This window comes from Cuculus canorus, chromosome 3 (assembly GCF_017976375.1).
Source record: "Cuculus canorus isolate bCucCan1 chromosome 3, bCucCan1.pri, whole genome shotgun sequence".
In the NCBI taxonomy this organism is placed as follows: Eukaryota; Metazoa; Chordata; class Aves; order Cuculiformes; family Cuculidae; genus Cuculus; species Cuculus canorus.
Genome location: NC_071403.1, coordinates 118,979,244 through 119,000,012, shown reverse-complemented (window position 1 = coordinate 119,000,012; position 20,769 = coordinate 118,979,244). Strand labels below are relative to the sequence as shown.

At 45.2% G+C, this 20,769-nt stretch overlaps 1 protein-coding gene across 5 annotated transcripts in view; it reads left to right on the top strand.

Annotated features, from left to right (window-relative positions):
• Positions 1 to 1,917: 1,917 nt before the first annotated feature.
• Positions 1,918 to 20,769, top strand: part of ITSN2 (intersectin 2) — an 89,960-nt gene continuing 71,108 nt past the window's right edge. For 4 of the 5 annotated variants that reach the window (XM_054061192.1, XM_054061191.1, XM_054061189.1 and 1 more), the window contains exons 1-2: positions 1,918 to 2,010; positions 17,861 to 17,924. In XM_054061192.1, the coding sequence (XP_053917167.1) occupies positions 17,894 to 17,924 (31 nt within the window). In that variant the 5' untranslated portion in view covers positions 1,918 to 2,010; positions 17,861 to 17,893. Of the gene's footprint in view, positions 2,011 to 2,163; positions 2,179 to 17,860; positions 17,925 to 20,769 lie in introns of those variants that run through there. The other variant, XM_054061190.1, reaches the window with a different exon arrangement.

Sequence of the window (20,769 nt, the reverse complement as noted above, 5' to 3'; positions counted from 1 at the left end):
CAGCCTGGGAACTTCACAACAGTCACATCTCTTGCTAATTTGGAGCTTTGGGGCCAGCTCTCTGCCTGACCTTGCCTTTGAGATAGGGAAAGGCTGCAAACAGAGGTGATTATAGAAGATGACACATCTGTTCAGCACAGATTATACTGAACACAAGCCATTATTCCCTCAAAAGAATCAACAGTGTGTGGAAAACCACCAAAACAAACATGCTATAAAAAAGTAGAGAGGAGGGGAGGGCAGGGTGCTGGATCAAGAACATTAAAGAAGCGTTTGGACAATGCACTCAGACACAGGGTGTGAATGTTGTGGTGTCCTGTGCAGGGACAGGAGCTGGACTGGATGAGCCTTGTGGGTCCCTTCCCACTCGGGTCATTCTGTGGTTCTGTGACAATCTGTCCAGCTTTCAAAAATACAGTGACTTGGATGGAAACTTTCATGTCTTGCATCGATTTTCTTTGGTCTTTTCCAACTTTAATAATTCTGAGTATCTGATTGTACGGACTGCTGTTTACATGATGGCCCATACAATCCCATTCCATCCCTTTCTAACTTTGCAATCTACCATACAAACCCTAAAAGTTTGGGTATTGATATGTTGATTCAATTCGATTCAGCACTCAAGAACAAGGGGCTTTATTCAATTTCTGGGAAAACCAACAGATGTGATCTATCTGTACTTCTGTAAAGCCTTTGACATGGTACCCCACAACATCCTTCTCTCTAAATTGAAGAGAGATGGATTTGATGGGTGAACACTTTGGTGGAGAAGGAATTGGTTGGATGGTTGTATTCAGAGATTAGTTGTCAATGGCTTGATGTTCAGATGGAGATCCATGACAAGCGGTGCCTCTCAGGGGTCTGTACTGGGACCAGTGCTATTTAATATCTTCATCAATGATATAGAGAGCGAGATCGAGGGCACCCTCAGCGAGTTTGCAGATGACACCAAGCTGAGTGGGGCAGTTGCCACACCAGAAGAATGGGATGTCATCCAGTGGGACCTGGACAGGCTGAAGTGGGGCTGGGAGAACCTCATGAAGTTCAACAAGGCCAAGGGCAGGGTTTTACACCTGGGCTGGGGCGATCCCTGGTTTCAGTCCACACTGGGGATGATGTAATTGAGAGCAGCCCTGAGGAGAAGGACTTGGGGTGCTGGTTGAGGAGAAGCTCGACATGAGCTGGCAACGCACCAGAAACCACCCGTGTCCTGAGCTGCATCCAGAACAGCGTGGCCAGCAGGGCGATGGAGGGGACTCTGCCCCTCTATTCCTCTCTGGTGAGACCTCATCTAGGGGATTGTGTCTGGAATCCTCAACATAAGAAAGAGATGGAGCAGTTGGAATGAGCCCAGAGGGGGCTGCGAGGATGGTTGAAAGGCTGGAGCACCTCTGCTATGAGGACAGGCTGAGAGAGTTGGAGTTGTTCAGCCTGGAGAGGAGAAGGCTCCGAGGAGACCTTATAGTGACATTCCAGTACCTGAAGGGGCTACAAGAAAGCTGGGGAGGGACTGTTCACAAAGGCTTGTGGGGATAGGATGAAAGGCAATGGGGATAAACTGGTGAGGGGCAGAGTTAGACTGGGCATTGGGAAGAATTTCTTCACACTGAGGGTGGGGAGTCCCTGGCCCAGGTTGCCCAGGGAAGCTGTGGCTGCCCCATCCTTGGAGGGGTTCCAGGCCAGGTTGGATGGGGCTTGGAGCAGCCCCTGATCCAGTGGGAGGTGTCCCTGGGCAGTGAGTGGAACTGGATGGGCTTTGAGGCCCCTTCCAACCCAAACTATTCTATGAGTCTATGCATTTCATGATTCCAACAGAAATACGGGACGCAGGAACGAAACTCTCTCTCATCAGACTGCTGCCCTGTCACACTAACCCGCCCCGGGCCCGCCCCCCCCCCCCCCCGCTCCCCGCCCCCGCCGCCATGTTGTGGGGCTCGCGGCGCCGCGGGGGGGGGCGGTGTGGAGGCAGCTGCGGCGCGTGCGGAGCGGGGCTCGCGGGCAGCGCAACAGGTACGGGGAGGGGGGCGGCTGTGGCGCGAGAGGAGCCGGGGGCGGAGCTGGGGGTGCGGACCTGGGAGAGAGCAGAGCTCGGGGTACGCGGAGCTGGGGGAGAGCTGAGCTCGGGGTGCGCGGAGCAGAGCTCAGGGTGTGCGGAGCTGGGAGAGAGCAGAGCTCGGGGTACGCGGAGCAGAGCTCAGGGTGCGGCGAGCTCGGGGAGAGCGGAGCTCGGGGTGCGGGGAGCTGGTGGTGCGGAGCGGAGGGAGCTGGGGGAGAGCGAAGCTCGGGGAGCTCCGGGTGCGGAGCTTGGAGCTGGAGGAGAGCGGAGCTCGGGGAGCCGGGGTGGGTGCGGAGCTTGGGGTGCGGAGCTCGGACCGCGGAGCTGGGGGAGAGCGGAGTGCGTGGAGCCGGGGGTGCGGAGCTCGGAGCTGTAGGAGAGCGAACCTCGAGGAGTCGGGGGTGCGGAGCTCGGGGAGTCGGGGGTGCGGAGCTCAGGGTGCGTTGGGTGCGCGGAGCTAGCGGAGCTCGGAGCCCGTGGAGCCGGGAGCGGGGGGTGCAGTGGTAGCCCTGCCCGTAGCCCACCTTTGGCCAGTGAGCTCCACTGTAGTGCAGAGGAAGTGGCGAGGAGGGCAGAGCTGCTGGTAGCCTCATTAGCCCTGCCGGTAGCCACAGTGGCCTTGATGACTCCTGCCTGTAGCCTTAGTGGCCCTCGTCAGTAGCTTCATTAGCTCTGCCGGTAGCCACAGTATCCCCCGCCGGTAGCCAAGATGGCCTGGTTGGTAGCCGTGCTAGTAGGCTCGTTAGCCCTGCGTGTAGTCTTGGTGGCCCCCTCCGCTGCTCGCCTTTGGCCACTGAGCTCCACTGCGGCGCAGAGGAGGTGGCGAGGGGGGCAGAGCTGCTGGTAGTCTCGGTAGCCCCTGCCAGTAGCCTTGTTAGCCCTGCCGGTAGCCAGAGTAGCCCCTGCTCATAGCCACGGTAGCCACAGTGGCCCCCACGGATAGCCTCGGTAGCCTTGTTTGCCCTGGCTGTAGCCTTGGTGGCCCCTGCCTGTAGCCTCTGTAGCCCTGCTGGTGGCCACAGTAGCCCTGCTGGTAGCCGTGCCGGTGGCCCTGGTAGCCCTGCATGTAGCCTTGGTGGCCCCTGCCGCTGCTCGCCTTCGGCCAGTGAGCTCCACTGCAGCGCAGAGGAGGTGGCGAGGAGGGTAGAGTTGCTGGTAGCCTCAATGGCCCCTCCGGTAGCCACAGTAGCCCCCACTGGTAGCCACAGTGGCCCATGCCGCTGCTTGCCTTGGCCACATTGGTGCTCTGCATGGAGAGAAATAGCAATGCTGGTGAGTTTGTCTCCTGTAGTTGCTGCGAAAGCCTGGAGTTCGGAGAAATCGAGCTGGTTTCTGCAGTTAGAGTTTGCACGCTGTCCCTGGCTTGACTCTCCTCGGTCTGGACTTCACGCTGCGGCGTAATGAGTGATTTAGAAAATAAAACGAGGGTGAGAGACTTGGTTCGGTTCCCTAAAAGCTCAGATACTGGTTTGAATACACCAGAGTGATTTTCATAGCGGTGGGGACTTTGACACCTGTCACACAGCACAACTTGAGAGTAGGTCGAGCTTTAAGACAGCGCCTGTGATCTTTGCGTCATTCTTATGGTGGTTCTCTTACCTAAGAGGTCTTTTCCAACCTAGTGATTCTATGATTCTGCGGTTCTATGACTCTACGATCCAACACCAGTTAGAAATTTCCTGGCTAAAGCTCTGGGAGGAGAAACCGGGAGCCACATTCTGGCTGCCCCATCATATGCCTCTGACTTTTGGGGATGGGATGTTTTTTCAACTTGTTCCTGTTGGTGTTGCCTGTGGTGGCAGCAGCTCCCACGCTTCTGTGGATGCAGGAGAACATTAAAGATCATAGAATCATAGAATAGTTTGGGTTGGAGGGGACCTTGAAGATCATCCAATTCCACCCCCCTGCCATGGGCAGAGACACCGATCAGGCTGCCAGGCTTCGTTCTACTAAACTTTGGTTTGGTTCTCCTGTATCCACTCTACCTCCCCTTTTTGGTTTGTATTGTTTATTCTGACTGAGCTGGGAGGGGAATTCACACCGCAGTTCAGAGAAACCTTAGTGTAAACTCTAGGCTCCCTGTGATGTTAAAATAATCACGTGCATCCTTCAGACATGGATTTAGGCTCTCTGTTATACAGAAATTAGGGTCAGATTGGCATCTTAACTTAGATACCTAAATTAGATCAAGAAAACCTGCTTCTCCTTTTAATTACTGTCCTAAGGGAATTACATTTACCTTTTTTCTCCTTTTTCCATACAAGATGTGGGGTATGGGATGTATCCCTGACTGAGATGTCGGCTGCTGCTAGGACATAAACAAAGAATAGTTTCCTCTAGCACTAACAACCACAAAAATGTTGTCCCTGTGGCTCCATGTGGGTTACGCACCACAGGTGATGGTCTGCTATCAGGGCTTTATGTGCTGCTCATTTATTTTTTCACCATTCTTGTTGTCTACAAGGTAGATCAAGGTGGAAGTGACCCATGGATGATTTTGTTGAAAAAGGCTTTATTTATTTAGTTTATTATTATTGAGGTTCAGGTGTTGCAGTGATTGGGACCGCAATAGTTCTTAAAGTAGTTTATTTAGAGATATTTCTGTTGTGGTCTTTAGTGTTGAAAAGTGAATCCATTTCATGCCATAGCAAAGTAGCAGCTATGAAAATCGAAGTTCTGTAGGGATGGTAGTTCTTCATTCATCTGGGCAGATGGAGCTGGTGGGGAAGATTAAAGAGCATTTGAAAAATGAAAGGTAGTGTAGGTGCTTTGCTTGGGGCGTTATCAGAAAGCTTCCCATCCACTGGAAACGAGGATCCATCAGGAAAAGGCCTTGTGGTTTGTTCCTGTAGAACGATGTAGTCCAAATCACTGGTTCCCATTGCAAATCGAGACAGAGGTCTCTGGTCTTGGAGGTAACCTGTTAATTAACAGTTTACAAGTACAGTTTCTGCTCTTACATCAAAAGATCTAGTTTGATCAGCGTGTAAAATTTGTGAAAACAGCTTTTTATGATATTTTTCTTTTAAAATCCAGAAGTGTTCTATTTGCCTTTCGAAAACTGGTTCAAAAGTTGGACATGTTTTCTTTTAATGTTCTTCCTGGCGTATTTTCACTTGAAAGGAAATATCTCCAATATCTTACTTTTTACGATAGCTTTTAACTGCTCCCATTTACTTTTATTTACCTCAAATATATCCATAGAATAATTTTGTTTTGAAGGGACTTCTGGAGATCATCTGGTCCAACTTTGATAAAGGCCAACTTAGGTTGCTCACAGCCGTGTCTGGTTGTGTTTGGGCTACCGCCATGGCTGGAGATCCCACAGCCTCATTGGGTGGCCCTCTCCAGTTTGGTATCTGCAGTTGCTCAGAGTGCATCCCGTCCCATTGCCCAGATTGTTAGTGAAGACACTGAACATTACTGGCTATGATGTCAACCCCTGGGGAACATCATTAGTTGCAACCAGGTGGGTTTTGGACTAGTGATCACACACCCCTTGAGTCCAGTGGTCAAGATAGTTTTCCACCTGGTTTACAGTCTGGTTGATTCAAACTGTAATTCATGAGTTTGTCTCTAAGGATGCTGTGGGAGACCATGTTGAAGGCCTTCGTAACGTCAAAATGAGCTGCTCTGCCCTCATCCACAGAGCCTGTTGTCTCAGCACAGAAAGATGAGATTTGTCAGGCGTGGTTCATCCTGGATAGATGCATGCGGACAGTTTCCCATTGCCTTCTGGGTCTTCAAGCATCTGTAGATGGCTCCAAGAAGGATTTGCTCCATTATCTTTCCAGGGACTGAAGTCAGGCTTAGCAGTCTTTGGTATTGTTGAACTGTTTCTCTTACCCTTTCAGAGGATGGGGTGTGATGTTCCCCTTTTTCCAGTCATCAGGATCCTTGACCAGTCACAAAGACCTTCCAGAAATCATAGAGCTTGGTCCTGCAGTGGCATCAGCCGGCGTTCCTGGCAGCACTGGTGCTGTGATTTTTTCCGTGTCTGTCTGTGAAACTGCTGTGCTTCCTTACTTTTGAGTTACTTTCTTTTAACTTCTGAAAGCCACTCTGAGTTCCATGCGATGCCACGTCTTGGCGAGGTATATTAGATGATGGATCCTACCGTGTTTTTAAGTTTTGGGGGGAAGCTTGACATAAACATAGTCCTTTTGTGAAAATGGTGAGAGCAGTAGGTTGTTGACTTAGTGAATTTTTGGTGTTTTGCTTTTAGATGGGAGGGCTCGTTGCACACAGCTGAATGATGTGGGAAAGTCAGCGACCTTTCTCTACCTTAGGTGGTGATTGGTAATTGTAAAGATAACAAAGGTAATATAAAGCTACTTGGAGAATTCTCTTTTTTTTTTTATGGCTGACTGATCTACTTCAAGCACTGTTGCTTGTCAGTAAAATGCTTAACACAAAGGCTACTTAGAGGTTCCGAGTTTGACCTTAGGCATGAGGTGGTTACTGTATTCTTTTCAGCTTTAAAAACATTGTCACCTTTTAACGTCACATTTTGAAGTCCCATTTTTCTTGTGTATCCTGGTTGGCAGTAGATGACGAAACGGACTCTTGTGCTGTGATGGCTCTTCGTAGAGTTCCTGGTCAGATTTTTGGAAGTGCTAGGCAGCTGGTTTAAGTTAAACTTGTTTAAGTTAAATTTTCACATGCTTACTTGCAAATGTTGCAGATGCCCGAGTTACCTCGGGAAATCTCATCGGTACAAAACTGGCAGGCTTATCTCTTTGTGTAAATTCAAGCTCCTTCCAGGCATGAACCAATGTAAGCTGAAATTTTAAGCCAGCTGTGAGCAGTGCCAGTGGTGAAGTCTTGTTTTCTGCTGGCTGGCTGAATCTAATCAGACGTAAGCTTCCTTTGACGTTTTTCTCGTGGTTAGTGTATTTAGAGCTGGTTTCAGCCCTGTGGATTCTCTGGTGTCTCATACTGGTACTCAAACATATGGCAATCTTCCTCGTTAACGGGGACACTAAGTTTGGTAGTGTCTTCTCTGTCTGGTTGCCTGTTTACATGGGATCTTGTAAGCAGTTAAGATTTATTTGCAAAGTCCGCCCTTCCGTGAGATTTGGTCATATTGGATGATGGGATTCATCAAAGTACAAATGATCTACGTGCATGTCATACCCTTGGGAAGCCAAGCTACGAATCCAAGTATGCTGGTTATTTGCTTGCTCACTTGTTACTTCTTTCGTTGATGAACTTATCATAGAATCATAGAATAGTTTGGGTTGGAAGGGACCTTAAAGATCATCTAGTTCTGCCCCCCCTGCCATGGGCAGGGACACCTCCCACTAGACCAAACTGCCCTTGTTTATCAGGATTGGCCTTTTTTTTTTTAATTCTCAGATTTATTTAAAAATAAGTTTCTCTAGAAAACAAAATAGGTGATTTTATTTCATGAGGTGTATTCAACTCTTCTTGCATCCACGTGTACTTTGTTTTATTGCCTATTGCAAGACTGTACAGAGTCTGTAGTAACTTGTTTTTCTGGTACCGTTGTGACATTAGCACAGAATATTCAGAAGGTGAGGATTAGGTCACATAAAAATCATGAAGTAGAAGTGGAGCTGATGGAATTTCTTCAAATTCAGAGTGTTTAAGAGTTTTGTTGGTATAGGGGCGCAGCCTGGCCAGGTCGGTTACTTGGACCCTAATGGATTGAACATCAGTATATAAATGAGCACAGTGTTGTGTAGCTCTTATTTTCAGAACACCTCTTGAAATTCAGATGATGTAACACAATGACAGCAGCAGCACAGCTCGTTGGAATTACCTAACAGAGGACAATTACCTGAGAACTATTTTTAAACAAATTTGCTGTTATAGATAGTTGAAGAAACATGATTGATCCAGATAAGTCATAGCTGCTTTGGAACTACAATTCCGAGAGCAGCCAGTTTGACTTGAGGCATTTTGATACAGGATGACGTTGCTTCAGCTTCAGAAGTAGCAGGTAATAATTCTGAGCTAGCTTTTCTAGTGAAAATTTTCAAGGCTGATGTAAGTGGAGCTTGTGAAATGCTATAGCATCAGTCATGAGTGGTATCTGCAGTTAATGATTCAGCATTCCCTTACATGAAGGAAGGGAAGTACAGGAAATGGGAGTTACTCTTCTTTGTTTCTAAAAATATTACAATTGGAACGCAAAAAAAACGACCTATTATGGCTGTACTAATAAATATGAAAAATCAGAGCTGATTTGAAAGATAATACTGAACGTTTACTTTAAAGGTCAAGCATTTTACTAAACAAAATGTGAAACTACCTTGGTTTTCCCACTGTGCTCCTGCTTTAGTCATAGTATTATGAGTTTAGTCATAATATTAAGAGTTTTTTAAGGTAGAACCAGTATCTTTCTAACTGAGATATATATTCGCCCATAGGGACTTTACTTGTTGAGATCTAACGCATGCGATAGTTGATTCCCTAAGTTCATGAAATTAATTTGCAATCATAGAGTGATTTGGGTTGGAAGGGACCTTAAAGGTCATCTAATTCCAACCCCCTGCCCATTCCACTAGACCAGGGATGTATGTAGTGGTCAAAACATGATTGCTGTGTGTGGTAGAGCTCAGTGTTCAAGATTAAGAGACCGAATTTCAATGGGATGCTTTCAAGGACTGTTCTTGGTAATGGGGTGGATGGGACTGGTGTCTGAGAGCAGGGTCAGCTTCAGCTGGGACAGTAAGAGCTGGGATGGCCACGCTCCTGGGCTGGCTGGGATCTCTTGGATGTCTGTGGCACCCGTGTTCCTCTGTCTCACTTTGGAGAATGCGTTTTTATCCGTCTGTTTCCCATCTGAAATAATGCTGCCTCGTTCATTTATTTGCTTTGGCTGCCTTAGCTGATCTTTCCTTTCTCTCCCGTGGAGCTTCCCTGGTTTTTCTTTTATCAAAGATAAACTACGTTTCTTTGCTTTACAGGCTTCTTGTGGCCTTGCCTCCTCTGCTTGTCAGCTTGTTCAGTTTTGAGAAGTTAAGCCTGTGATGGTTTTGTTCACCTGTCCAGCTTTCACAAAGAGTGAAAGACTATTCTCTGCTGAGTGTAGAAAACTGCTTGCTTATCTTATATTGTCTTTTTTATGCTTAGGTATTGCAGTCCATTAGATGTTCTGTGTGGTTTGCATGGTGTCTGCAACTGAAAAGCAAACAGGTTAAGTAGCAGGTCTTGTACCATAAGGGTTAAAATTTCAGAAGGATTCTGCTGTTAGTTTTTTGTTGTTAGGAGGCAGAATTTCCTTGTTTTTTTGATGGAAGGGCACGAGTGGGCTCATAATTTTCTCTAAGACAGCAAGATTTCAAATCGATAAGCTCATAAGGTCTTTTTCCAAGTGACAGACAATAGAACAAGAGGAAATGGCCTCACATTGCGCCAGGGCAGGTTCAGATTAGATATGAGGAAAAAGTTCTTCACTAAAAAGGTTCTCAGGCCCTGGCAGAGGCTGCCCAGGAAGGTGGTGGAGTCCCCATCCCTGAAGGGGTTTGAAAGCCAGGTAGGTGAGGTGCTCAAGGATCTGATTTAGTAGTGGACAAGGACGGTTGGACTTGATGATCTCAAGGGTCTTTTCCAACCAAACGATTGTATGCTTAGCAACATGTCCTGAATGATTCCAGTTGTGGTTAAAGTAAGAAAATAATAAAGAGAAATCTCATTGCATATTTATGTTTTGCCTAAGTCCACATTGACATAAATTAGGAGTTGCGATGTGGAAGTTGAGACCTGCAGGTTTCAAGGTGTGTGGACTTCACCGAGCAGCATCTTAGGGCTCTTGTACAACACTTGCAAATAATCAGATGTGAGAATCAATGTGTCATAAAAAAAGATCTAGAAAAAACAACATATGGAGTGGGGAGTCATGTAAATTAGAAAGTAGGAAGCAAAAAAACCAAGAATGTATTTTAAGCTACCACCCATTCAGGAGCAAGAATATCTCACTCAGCTCTGGAAAGGTTGCGATATACAGCCTGGAGTTCCTTCTTGCATGTAGCCGCTCAGAGCTTTTAAAACCAAAAATCTATAAATAATCTACTCTCTGCTTTTTCATGGGTTTTTTTTTTTTCCTTTTTTTCCCTCTGTTTTCCTTTCCTTTTTAAGCAAGGTAGGCAGAGGTGGTGGTTGCTCTCTGTGTCTGGGATCAGATTGGTAAATGCATTCTTCCAGGGTGTGGCAGAGCTGGGTTCGATTCCCATCTTTTCCTGAGGAAGTTCTTGTCCACCTCTCCTGGGAGAAGGGCCAGGGATTTGAATAGTGAGCTTCCTGAGCTGAGGCTCCCAATCCCGCCTCCAGAATCTCTTCTTTGCAGAGTGACCTGCGACTCTTTGGTTTGATGGTAGAGAATTTCACATACGAGATTAAAACCCTGAGTTGGTGTTACTATTCCAAACACTCTGCGTGGGTTTCCTTAAATGACTGTGCAATAAAACGCAGGGAAGCCTCCTCCTAGGAGGAAGGAAAGGTCGGTTCAAATCTCCAGAGGCAGAGGAGAGAGTTGAATTGTATCTTAACGTTTTGAATGGGTGCTTTCACAGCTGAGCAGCTGTGCAAGAAAGGGAGTAAACCATCAATACTGACCACACAACTATGTTTTTTAAACAGAAACAGAGATTCTTATATTTTGCGTGGCATCCACTTTGCATGGTCAGTGTATTCAGGAAGCCTGCAAGTCGGGCAAGGTGGGCAGAAGGGTGTTTGTCAGAAAAATGTCACAAATAAGACAGTGTTCTGTCTTAATTCCTGTTTGGAACCAGGTTGTTGTGTGACAGCGAGCGATGAAGGGACCCCATATCATAAGGTTAAGAAATACATTATTTAACGCTGTATAATTCTGTATTAAGGAGAGAAATTCTTGGCCTACAGAGATGATGTGTTGTTTTTTTCTTTATTTATTTCTTTAACCTTTTTAATCATTTTTTTAGACTTTTCTACTTATATGTCTTGAACAAATTGAAATTCTAGACTGTGGTTTTTCATAATAGTGAAAGGAAGTTGCAGTTGCTCAGCCTAGAGAAAAGGCTCTGGAGAGACCTTAGAGCATCCTCACAGTACTTAAATTGGGCTACAGGAAAGCTGGAGCTTTATCAGTGTATGCAGGGATAAGACAAGGGGGAATGGTTTTAAGTTGAAAGAGGGGAGATTGAGATGAAATCTTAGGAAGAAATGTTTTCCTGTTGGGGTGGGGAGGCCCTGGCCCAGGTTGCCCAGAGAAGCTGTGGCTGCTCCATCCCTGGAGGTGTTCAAGGCCAGGTTGGATGGGGCTTGGAGCAGCCTGGGCCAGTGGGAGGCAGAAGAGTGGAACTGGATGGGCTTTAAGGTCCCTTCCAACCTGAACCATGCTATGATTCTGTGATTCTAAGATGTTGTGTTGTTTTTCTTCTGTTTTTTTCTTTTTTGATGGTTAAATTTTTCTACCTCTGTGTCTTGAACAAAGAGAAATTCTAGGCTGTGCTGTTTTATAATGGCTTATTATCCTCTGATTTTCAGGAGCAGGCTAAAAAACAGGCACAGAAGAACTACAGGGGCTATTACACTGTCATTGTTTGCAAACACTAATGAGTAGTTTGTGTTGTCCAGTTCTACAATGTTGCAAAGCGTAAATAGTCAAGGATACTGCAACCTCTGTCCTTGCTGTTTCTTACAGCAAAAATCTGCAATATATCTTCTTTGTGTCATTGAGAAAAGTAAAAGAGTAGTAGTATGTCTATACCTGCTGCTTCTACAATATTTGCTTTTTTCCAGTTAAAACGAGTGGGACAGAGCCTGGTGCACCAGACTTTAATTTCCAGGAAAACTCTGTGGCTGTGGTTTTTCTGAGAAATAGTTTGGGAAAAAAAAAATTTGATTCAAATATAAATATGAACAAAGACTGTGGTAAGGCTTTTTCTCATAAAATGGCAAGACGCCCGTGATAGAGAAAAGAGAAAGCTTCTTTTCCTTGTCCTGCAGTCTCCCCAGCCCTGGTGCTTTCTAATGCTTTCAGGGGGGTTGCCACAGCTTCTTGTAATATCATTTATTTTCTCAACTTGTGTCAACTAGAAGGAACGCTGAGAGAGGGTGCAGAAGTTGCGGTTTGGAAGGTCAGCTTGTGAAAACAATTACTGCTTTAAACATTGGGACTAGTACGATGCATTGTTTACAAGAACTTGCCGTTCTGCTATTTAAACACAACATCCAAGTTTTCCTGTTTTTACTCTAAATGGCAGCAGGACTTAATGTCATCTACGGTGTCCACGGGAGGGTTTGATCCTGCTTTGTTATAACATGGATTTCATATGCTGTGACTGCCATGGTTTCTTACAGCCAATCCCTGAGTTCACCAAGCACCTCTCCTAGAATGTTTTGCAGAAAAAAGTAATTTTCTGTGAGTTATTCTGATTTTAATGGCCATTTTGTTCATCTGTATCATCTGTTTGGAGTAGTGATGACAGTCTTTCCTTGAGGGTTTATTTCCTCCAGTAAACATTCTTTTATGGCATTGAGTTTCTTTGTAGTGTTGTGTAATAAGATTCTTCAGAAATTCACAGCTTTCACCTTGATTAATGATTAAAAATGATCAGAGTCGTTCTAAAAAAAGTAAGTTTGGTCTAAAGTGAGACTGAGGTTTCCCTTGGTAAATAAATGATGCACACTTGTGTCCTGAAGGTGCACGATTCTTTTACAGGTGGTGACTAGAGCAACTTTATTTGGCATTTTTGCAAATAAGCAGCTTTTGGCTTTGATATATGAGTGATGTCCTAGCCTTTGGAGTGTGCTGTGGAAACATAGAAGAGAGAATGCTTGTTGAGGGCAAGCTCTATGCTTTGGCAAGGATTATTTCCACAGACCTTTGAAAAATGTGTGTAGACTTTGAGTTTACTGGGCTGTTTCCTCCTTCCCGAAAAAATTGAATGAGGGGAAATTATGTTGAGGCAATAGTTTTATTTTTGCCTTTTTTTTTTTAACCTCTCAGTACAACTGCAGAACCTGTCGTGAGAGGAGTTTGTGTGCTTGGTGGAACCGTGATGTCCGCGTGAAACGGATCTTTGCAAAGGGATAGAATGAAATCTCAGTGCTGGTGCAATCTGAAATCCTGTAAAAATCCAGTTTATGAAGAATTTCTTCACCATCAGAGTGGTGAGGCGCTTGCACAGGTTGCCCAGGAAAGCTGTGGCTGCCCCATCCCTGGAAGTATTCAAGGCCAGGTTGGATGGGGCTTTTAGCCCCTGATCTAGTGGGAGGTGTCCTTGCCCATGGCAGGATCGTGGAAATAGATGATCTTTAAGGTCTCTTCCAACCCAAACTATCCTATGATTCTGTGAACTCTGGTTGCTTCTTTAAGGTTAAGTTTTCAGTAGTAGTCATAGGGATTAATGTAGGAGGGTATTGGTGCCCTTCAGGTCTAGTATTTTAAATCTGACAGGATCTAGATGATTTAAGTGCCTCGCATTGATATAATGTACTCTTTCTACAGATCTGTCAGCCAGTTCCCTCTTGGTTTTGGACTTAAGGGTGGCGTATCTACATGGCAATGCCTGGTACAGATTTCTCAGGGGTTGAGAAACTTGGAGAGTTTTCAGGTCTGCTGAAAAACCTGTGTCAATAATTTGGTCTGCTCTGGTCATTATTTTTGAGAGCTGCACTGGAACTGTGTCAAACTGTGATATTAGAAACATCTGATCTTGGATTCCTTTTGCAAGGACAGATAGTAGTATGGATGATAACTTGAGTGTGCTGTTTTCAGTGTCTGGCTCTGGTTTCTAGTTCTGCTTGGTGGGAGATATGAAGCTTCTCTTACCACAGAATCAGAGGATAGTTTGAGTTGGAAGGGGCTTTTGAAGATAATCCACTTCCAATCCCTCTGCCATGGGCAGGGACACCTCCCACTGGACCAGGCTGCTCAAAGCTGCATCCAACGTGGTCTTGAACACTTCCAGGGTGGGCTATCCACAGCTTCCCTGGGCAACCTGGGCCAGTCTCTCGCTACTCTGTTCATAAAGAATTCTCTCCTTGCATCCAAGGAGAAATTCACCTTCTTGTACTTTAAAGCTTCTAGTTTAAAGCTGTAGCCTGTTTTTCTGTCACTGTAGGACCTGGCAAGAAGCCTCTCTCCATCTTTCTTATAAGCCTCCTTCAGGTATTGCACTAAGATCTCCTCGGAGCCTTCTCCAGACTAAACAACCCCAACTTTCCCAGCCTTTCCTCATAGGAAACGTGTTCCAGTCCTCTGATTGTTTCTGTGGCTTCCTCTGGACCCACTCCAACAGGTCCATGTCTTTATTGTGCTGAGGGCTCCAGAGCTGGATGCAGTCCTCCAGATAGGATTGCATCAGATCGGAGGGGGAGGATCTCCACTGCTGGCCACGAATCTTTTGATGCACCCTGCAACACAGATCACTTGTCTTACAGATCTGTTGAAAGGCAGTTGCCTGTTGGCGACGGTGGCCTGAGTTACCCTGGCTGACGAAAGCAAGCCAGGAGCACGTGTGCTCTGTAGATGCAGAGCTTTCTTAAATAGGACCCTCACTAAGCTAGCATGAAGGCTTCAACCTAAAACTTTTTCAGTTGAAATTGATTTTACAATATGAAATAATTGGGACATCAGAACAGGGCCTGGGGAGGGAGGAGGGCTACACATTTGGTGTGCATGAAGCTGCCTGGGTTATTTGTCCCACTCACCTGGTCAGTGGTTGGAAGTTTTGAAAGCTCAAGCTACACGAGCCATTTCAGCAAAACCAAAAAAAAGGCAAAATCCAACTTTGTAGCTGGAAGTCGTATAAAGTATTTTTAAAAATATATCTTAAGATTTGGGGCTTTCAGAGTTAGTTTATTGTCAAACGTGTATTGTGAGTCCTCACCTTGAGTACTGTGTGCAGGTTTGGGCTCTGCAGAGTAAGAAGGGTATACAGAATACCAGAATGTGTCCAGAGGAGGACAACAAAGATGGTGAAAGCACTAGACAGCAAGTCTTAAGTGGAGCAGCTGAGGGTATTGGGTTTGCTCAACTTAGAAGGGTCTGAGGGGTGTCCTCATTGCTACCTAAAGCTTCCTCATGAGGAGGAGCCGCGAGGGAGGTGTTGATCTCTTCTTTCTGGTGATAGGATATGAGGGAATGGCTTAGAGCTGCATCAGGGGAAGACTAGATGGTAGGAAAAAATTCTCCGCTGAGAGTGTGGTCATGCACTGGAAGAGGCTTCCCAGGGACGTGGTCCTGGCCCCGAGTCAGTTGGTGTTCATGAAGTGTTTGGACGGTGCTCTTGGATATGTGGTATAACCTCTGGGTTGTCCTATGAGGTGTCTGAAGTTGGACTCAATCATCCTCATGGATCCTTTCCAACTTGTGATGTTCTGTGGTTCTGTGATTCTATTATAATTACTCATTTAAACCCCCCCTAAAAGCGATCTGAAAATAAGAGGATAAAATATGTTGGAGGAAAGATCAAATGTGTAGCCTTTATCCAGTAAGACTGCGAATCTGGAACGAGTCATATGCAGATGGAAATCTGTCTCAATGCAGAGCTTTGCTGAGCTTTGTTCTGTTGATTCTGGGGTTGTTCTCCAGCGGAGACGGGCGTCACAAGGCGTCCAGTGCAGGGTTGTTAGGAATGGTTGGACTTGATGATCTAGTGGGTCCTTTCCAACCTAGTGATTCTGTGTTTCTATGATCTTGCTTCTGTGTCACCATTCTTTATTAGTCCTACTTGACAGAAGAGCTTCTGTGGAGAAACGTGCGGTAGGAATGTTTAACTACAGTGGAAGCATTTTCTGGGAAGGCTAAATTTAGATTTCAAGTGTCTCTTGGTCAGTTGCTGGTGAGGCCTAGGAAGAGATGCAGGCAGCAACCTAAAAATACTTCAATTTGTTTTAGAATTACTGTCTTGGAATAGATCCATGCTTCCTTTTTCATCTTTCTGCAGATGGTAACGAATGAGAGATTTTTTGGACTTGCCAGTTAATTCAACTTATTTTTATATATATGTGTGTGTGTGTACATGTATAGATGTACACACGCACACACAGATGTATGTACATATAATGCGGATAAAAACCCGTGAAACATAAGTGTCTGATGACACTGGTCTATAATGTGCCACATTTCAAAAGAAAACGTTCATTTCTCGCTGGTTGTTTACAGGAACAACACAGAACAAGAAAACTTCAGCTAACAGGAGGAGGGAGAGTGGGGAATGTGATATTTCTGTGCTTCATATTAAAATTTGCGGTTGCGTTGAGAGGTGTAGGGTTTTTTTGGTGGTGGGAGAAGGTTTTGTATTTGAAGAGGGAGTGGCTGAGTAATCTGAGATGTGGTTGGTTGGTTTTTTAAAAAATTAAAAAAAAATAAAAAATTAAGTTTTGTTGCTTCATTCTGAATAACACTTTGTCCGTGTAGAGTGAAGGATAATCATAGAACGGTTTGGGTGCAAAGGAACCTTAAAGCCCATCCAGTTCCAAGCCCCCTGCTGTGGGCAGGGACACCTCCCACTGGCCCAGGCTGCTCCAAGCCCCATCCAACCTGGCCTTGAACCCTTCCAGGGATGGGGCAGCCACCTGGGCAACCTGGGCCAGAGCCTCACCACCCCTCAGGGTGAAGAAATTCTTCCTAATGTCTAATCTAAAAATTCTTCCTTCCAAGTTAAAGCCATTCCCCCTTGTCCTGTTACGCCCTGCCCTTGTAGAAGGTCCCTCCCCAGCTTTCCTGGAGCCCCTTTGGGTACTTCTAGTACTGGATAACGTCTCCCTGGAGCCTTCTCTTCTCCAGGCTGAACAACTCCAGCTCTCTCAGCCTGTCCTCATAGCAGAGGTGCTCCAGCCCTCAGATCATCTTCGTGGCCTCCTCTGGACCCGTTCCAACAGTTCCATCTCTTTCTGACGTTGGTGATTCCATAACTGGATACAGGACTCCGGATGGGGTCTCACGATGATTTATAAATTTCAGTATTTAACTGGAATTCTCTTCCAATGGATAAGCTCACTGCACTGTCTTAGTTCCATGTTTGTAAAGCAGTCCTTGTGCTTATCCCTTAGATAAATAATAGTGAATATTTTGCAGTTCAAAAGAATAATGTCAGCACAGGTGCTTTTGAAAGGATACATACTAGAAAAACAAAATAATTCTCTATAGTCTGATATTTATTGGTCAAGTAAATGATATTGAGACCCTTTAAATGCTGCTTTTGAGTCTTCACGCAGTGGCTGGAGAGGGAAGAACTTCATTGTGTTGGTTGTGGAAAACTGGCTGACTACAGATTATTATGAGGACAAGTCATATTTTTGGAATACATCATGTAAGAGCATTTTCTTGGTAAATAATGGCTGGAGTAGAGGAACGGATGAATTTGAATAATAATTGTCCTCACGCTTTTGTCGACAGAAGCATTCAGTTATGGAGCTGTGCATTGAACTTTTTTTCTGTGATACACATAAATATTTACCAGGGAGAGCTGGAAGAGCTCTGCTGGGACCCTGAGTTTGTCCACTTGCCAGGAGAGGGCTGTCCTCCACGCCGTATGTTCTGAGATGGTCTCAACTGTTTGTGTACATCACGCAGCAGTTGCTAAACAGTTGGTGCTGTTTGCCTTTAAGAATGTGCCACTGGGTTCAGGACTGCACTGCATGCCCTATAAAAAATAGCAAAGAAAAATTCCCCCCACCCCCTCCCAAACGTAAATTCAGCTTGTTCAGCAGCAGCCTGAAGCCTGGCATTGTTTGCTATCGGAAGTGTGAGCTAAAGGGGACAGACAACCCCCCTGCTCGGCGGGAGCGCGGAGCTACGTTTTGCCCTTGTTGCATTATTAATGGCACGATGTTTTTATGTTGCAGATGGCTAAGAGCTAGCAAGGCATATTCAAGACCATGATGGCTCAGTTTCCCACAGCTATGAACGGTGAGTAGCTCGGGTCGGTTTGTTTAGGGACCGTTGGCCTTCCTTTTATTATTATTATTTTAAAATATGTTGATTTTCATACCTGCAGAAGCGTTGTGGGCAGTTTGCTGCAGATTGCTTCCTGTAGCCTAACTTGTACTGTGCGCCTGGGAGAAATTCAGTCCAAGCATTACTGCAGTGTAATTTAAGAGTACTGATACACTTGGAGCGTCTGGTAATCTCAGATCATTTAAAGGGTTGAGGAATGTGTGGTTTGTCGTGTGAATACTGCCTGACTTCAAGTAGGGAATATGCTAAGTAATAGTTGATTAAACTTGCATACCTTTTCAGTTACGTAATCCAGAATGCATTTCATTATAATATATTATGGTATTTATTTTAGATCAAAATATTTGGTTGTGTTCATCAATTTGCTATGCTGACTAAAATCACCAATCTTTCTCCAAAAAAAAGCGTTAAGAATATTCGTTTTCATTTGATGCCACTATTATAGTAACTTTTAGATTTGTCTCTTGGTGATTTCCTTTCAAAGGTGAATGAGAGATGCAACTTGAAAATTGTTTGTGCCTTATATGTGTGTGTTGCAGCTCTTGGTTTTTAGAGCAGAGGCATAGTTTGCAAATCTCTGCTGAGAAATTCAGTGTTTACATGTTGTTGTTACAGAGCTGGCTTAAAGGGAAAGACAGGTACGGGAACAGTGCTTTGCGCTTTGGATATTCCAGATAGGGAGTATTTCTGATAAAAATAAAGCAATAGACGCAAGAAAAAAAGTGGTTTGTGTCTCATTTATCTGTGAAGGTTACTGCAGGACTGGGAGATCTATAACTCATTTAGGAAATCTTCACTGCTGAGATAAATTATGTGAATAAGGGGAAGCGTTTTTCTGGGGAAGAAGAATGTACAGATTTCAAATTGAATCTCTTTTCCACATTTATTTCATGTATGCATAAAATATTTATGAAAAAATAATCAGTGTGATCGACAGTGGTTTTTATGCAGTCAGCTGCAGCGTGTTCCAGACTTTGTTTCACAGACTTAATAAGAAAAGAGTAAAAGGAGTGAATATATTGTATGCAATAGGGAAAAAAATAAATACTAGATTTTTTTCCACTTTCTTGGGCATAATGAAAAAACATTTTTTTAATTGCCATGTGCTTTTTGCTCCTCAATTTAAACAAACAAAACTTGTCTTCCAGGAGGATTCATTTTTATGTTCTTGGCTGGCTCCGTGGTTGATTTATGCATCAACTGTTTGGTGTCTTTTTGGTCCGGCTTTTTACTCCTTGGTTCTGGTGGAGGATTGGAAGTGTACCAGCAGAACTGAGCATGTACGTGACTTGATGTCACAAATCTTAGTTTGGGAAAGCGATCCTTTCCTTTGTCTGGAATCCCTTGGGCAGTGCTGTCCACCACTCTCAAAAGGAACAGGGCCACAGGATGCAGCCTTTCCCCTCGCAGAATTTTACTGTGTGGAAAAACATGGTAAAAGAATGCAAGTGAGGGTGAGAGAGGTACCAGACAGTAGTTAAACTATTCCTCCTCACAGAATATTTGAATGATAGCATGCGGTTCTGCAGTCACATTTATTATGAGGATTGATTAAATATCAAACAAGTCAGGTTGGGTGCGAGGGGGGGGAAGTGATTTCAGTGTGATTTCTTGATAAATAAAGGACAACCCCTGGTTGTTCAACCCACTGTTGTTTCTATTCGAAGTAGATCACCTGCATTTACCACTTGTTGCTCAGTGGAAGCCTCTAATTATGTTGTTAGACCTTGGTGGTGACTTCAAGCAGGAGATGAAGAGTGAGGTTATGCATCAGGCAAGTGAACCATTAGGCACTGCTGCAGGCTGGGAGCGCTGGCTGCCTGCCACACCTGCCTCTTAGCAGAGCCTTGACCCTTTCCTCTGGTGTCCTAATAGAGGAAAATGGTGAGGTTTTTTCTGCGGAAAAAACCCTCTTGTTCTTATCGAGGTGCTTAGCTTTTAGATCATTAGTAATGTAAGGTGTGAAGTGGTTTCTGTTTCGGGATTACGTTTGGCATTCGATGTTACGGAAGAGTGAGTGGATAGCGTGGAGTGGGTGGGTGTGCGAGTGATTACATGGTACAGGGTGGCACCGAGTTTGGGAACTGCAGGGTTCAAATGACATGGCACAATACTCCGAAAGTCTTAGAGAAATACAAGGAAAAGATGCTGCAACACTTTATTTACCAACCTTGGCAGAGAAGGGGAAATCTGCACAGGACCTCAAGAAGGGAGGGTAATTGAGGCATAGAATCATAGAGTGGTTTGGGCTGGAAGGGACCTTAAAAATCATCCAGTTCCACCTTCCTGCCATGGGCAGGGACACCTCACACTGGATCGGGTTGCTCCAAGCCCCATCCAACCTGGCCTTGAACCCCTCCAGGGATTGGGCAGCCACAGCTTCCCTGGGCAACCTGGGCCAGGGCCTCCCCAGCCTCACAGCAAAACATTTTGTATCTAGTCTAAATCTAGCTCTTTCAGCTTAAAACCGTACCCCCTCGTCCTATCACTGAAGCCCTCACTGGACATTGGCCATTGCAGAAGAGGGTGAGACCTTCATTATCTCTCAGGTTTGTACCGAGTGTGACATATATGGGATGGAATCCTCTATTAATCAGTTTGGGGTCACCTGTCCTGCCCACCCATCCTTGCACCCTTTTTTGCCAGCTTGAGGATGGCCTTGGTTACTGTAGGAATAAATAGAAGCATTGGCCTTTCTGCACACCAGTGCCCCATGTTGTCACTTCTAGGGAGAACGTTGTCTAAAAAACCATGCTGTTAGCTTTCAGAGAATGAAGCTATTTAGACAAGACTGAGT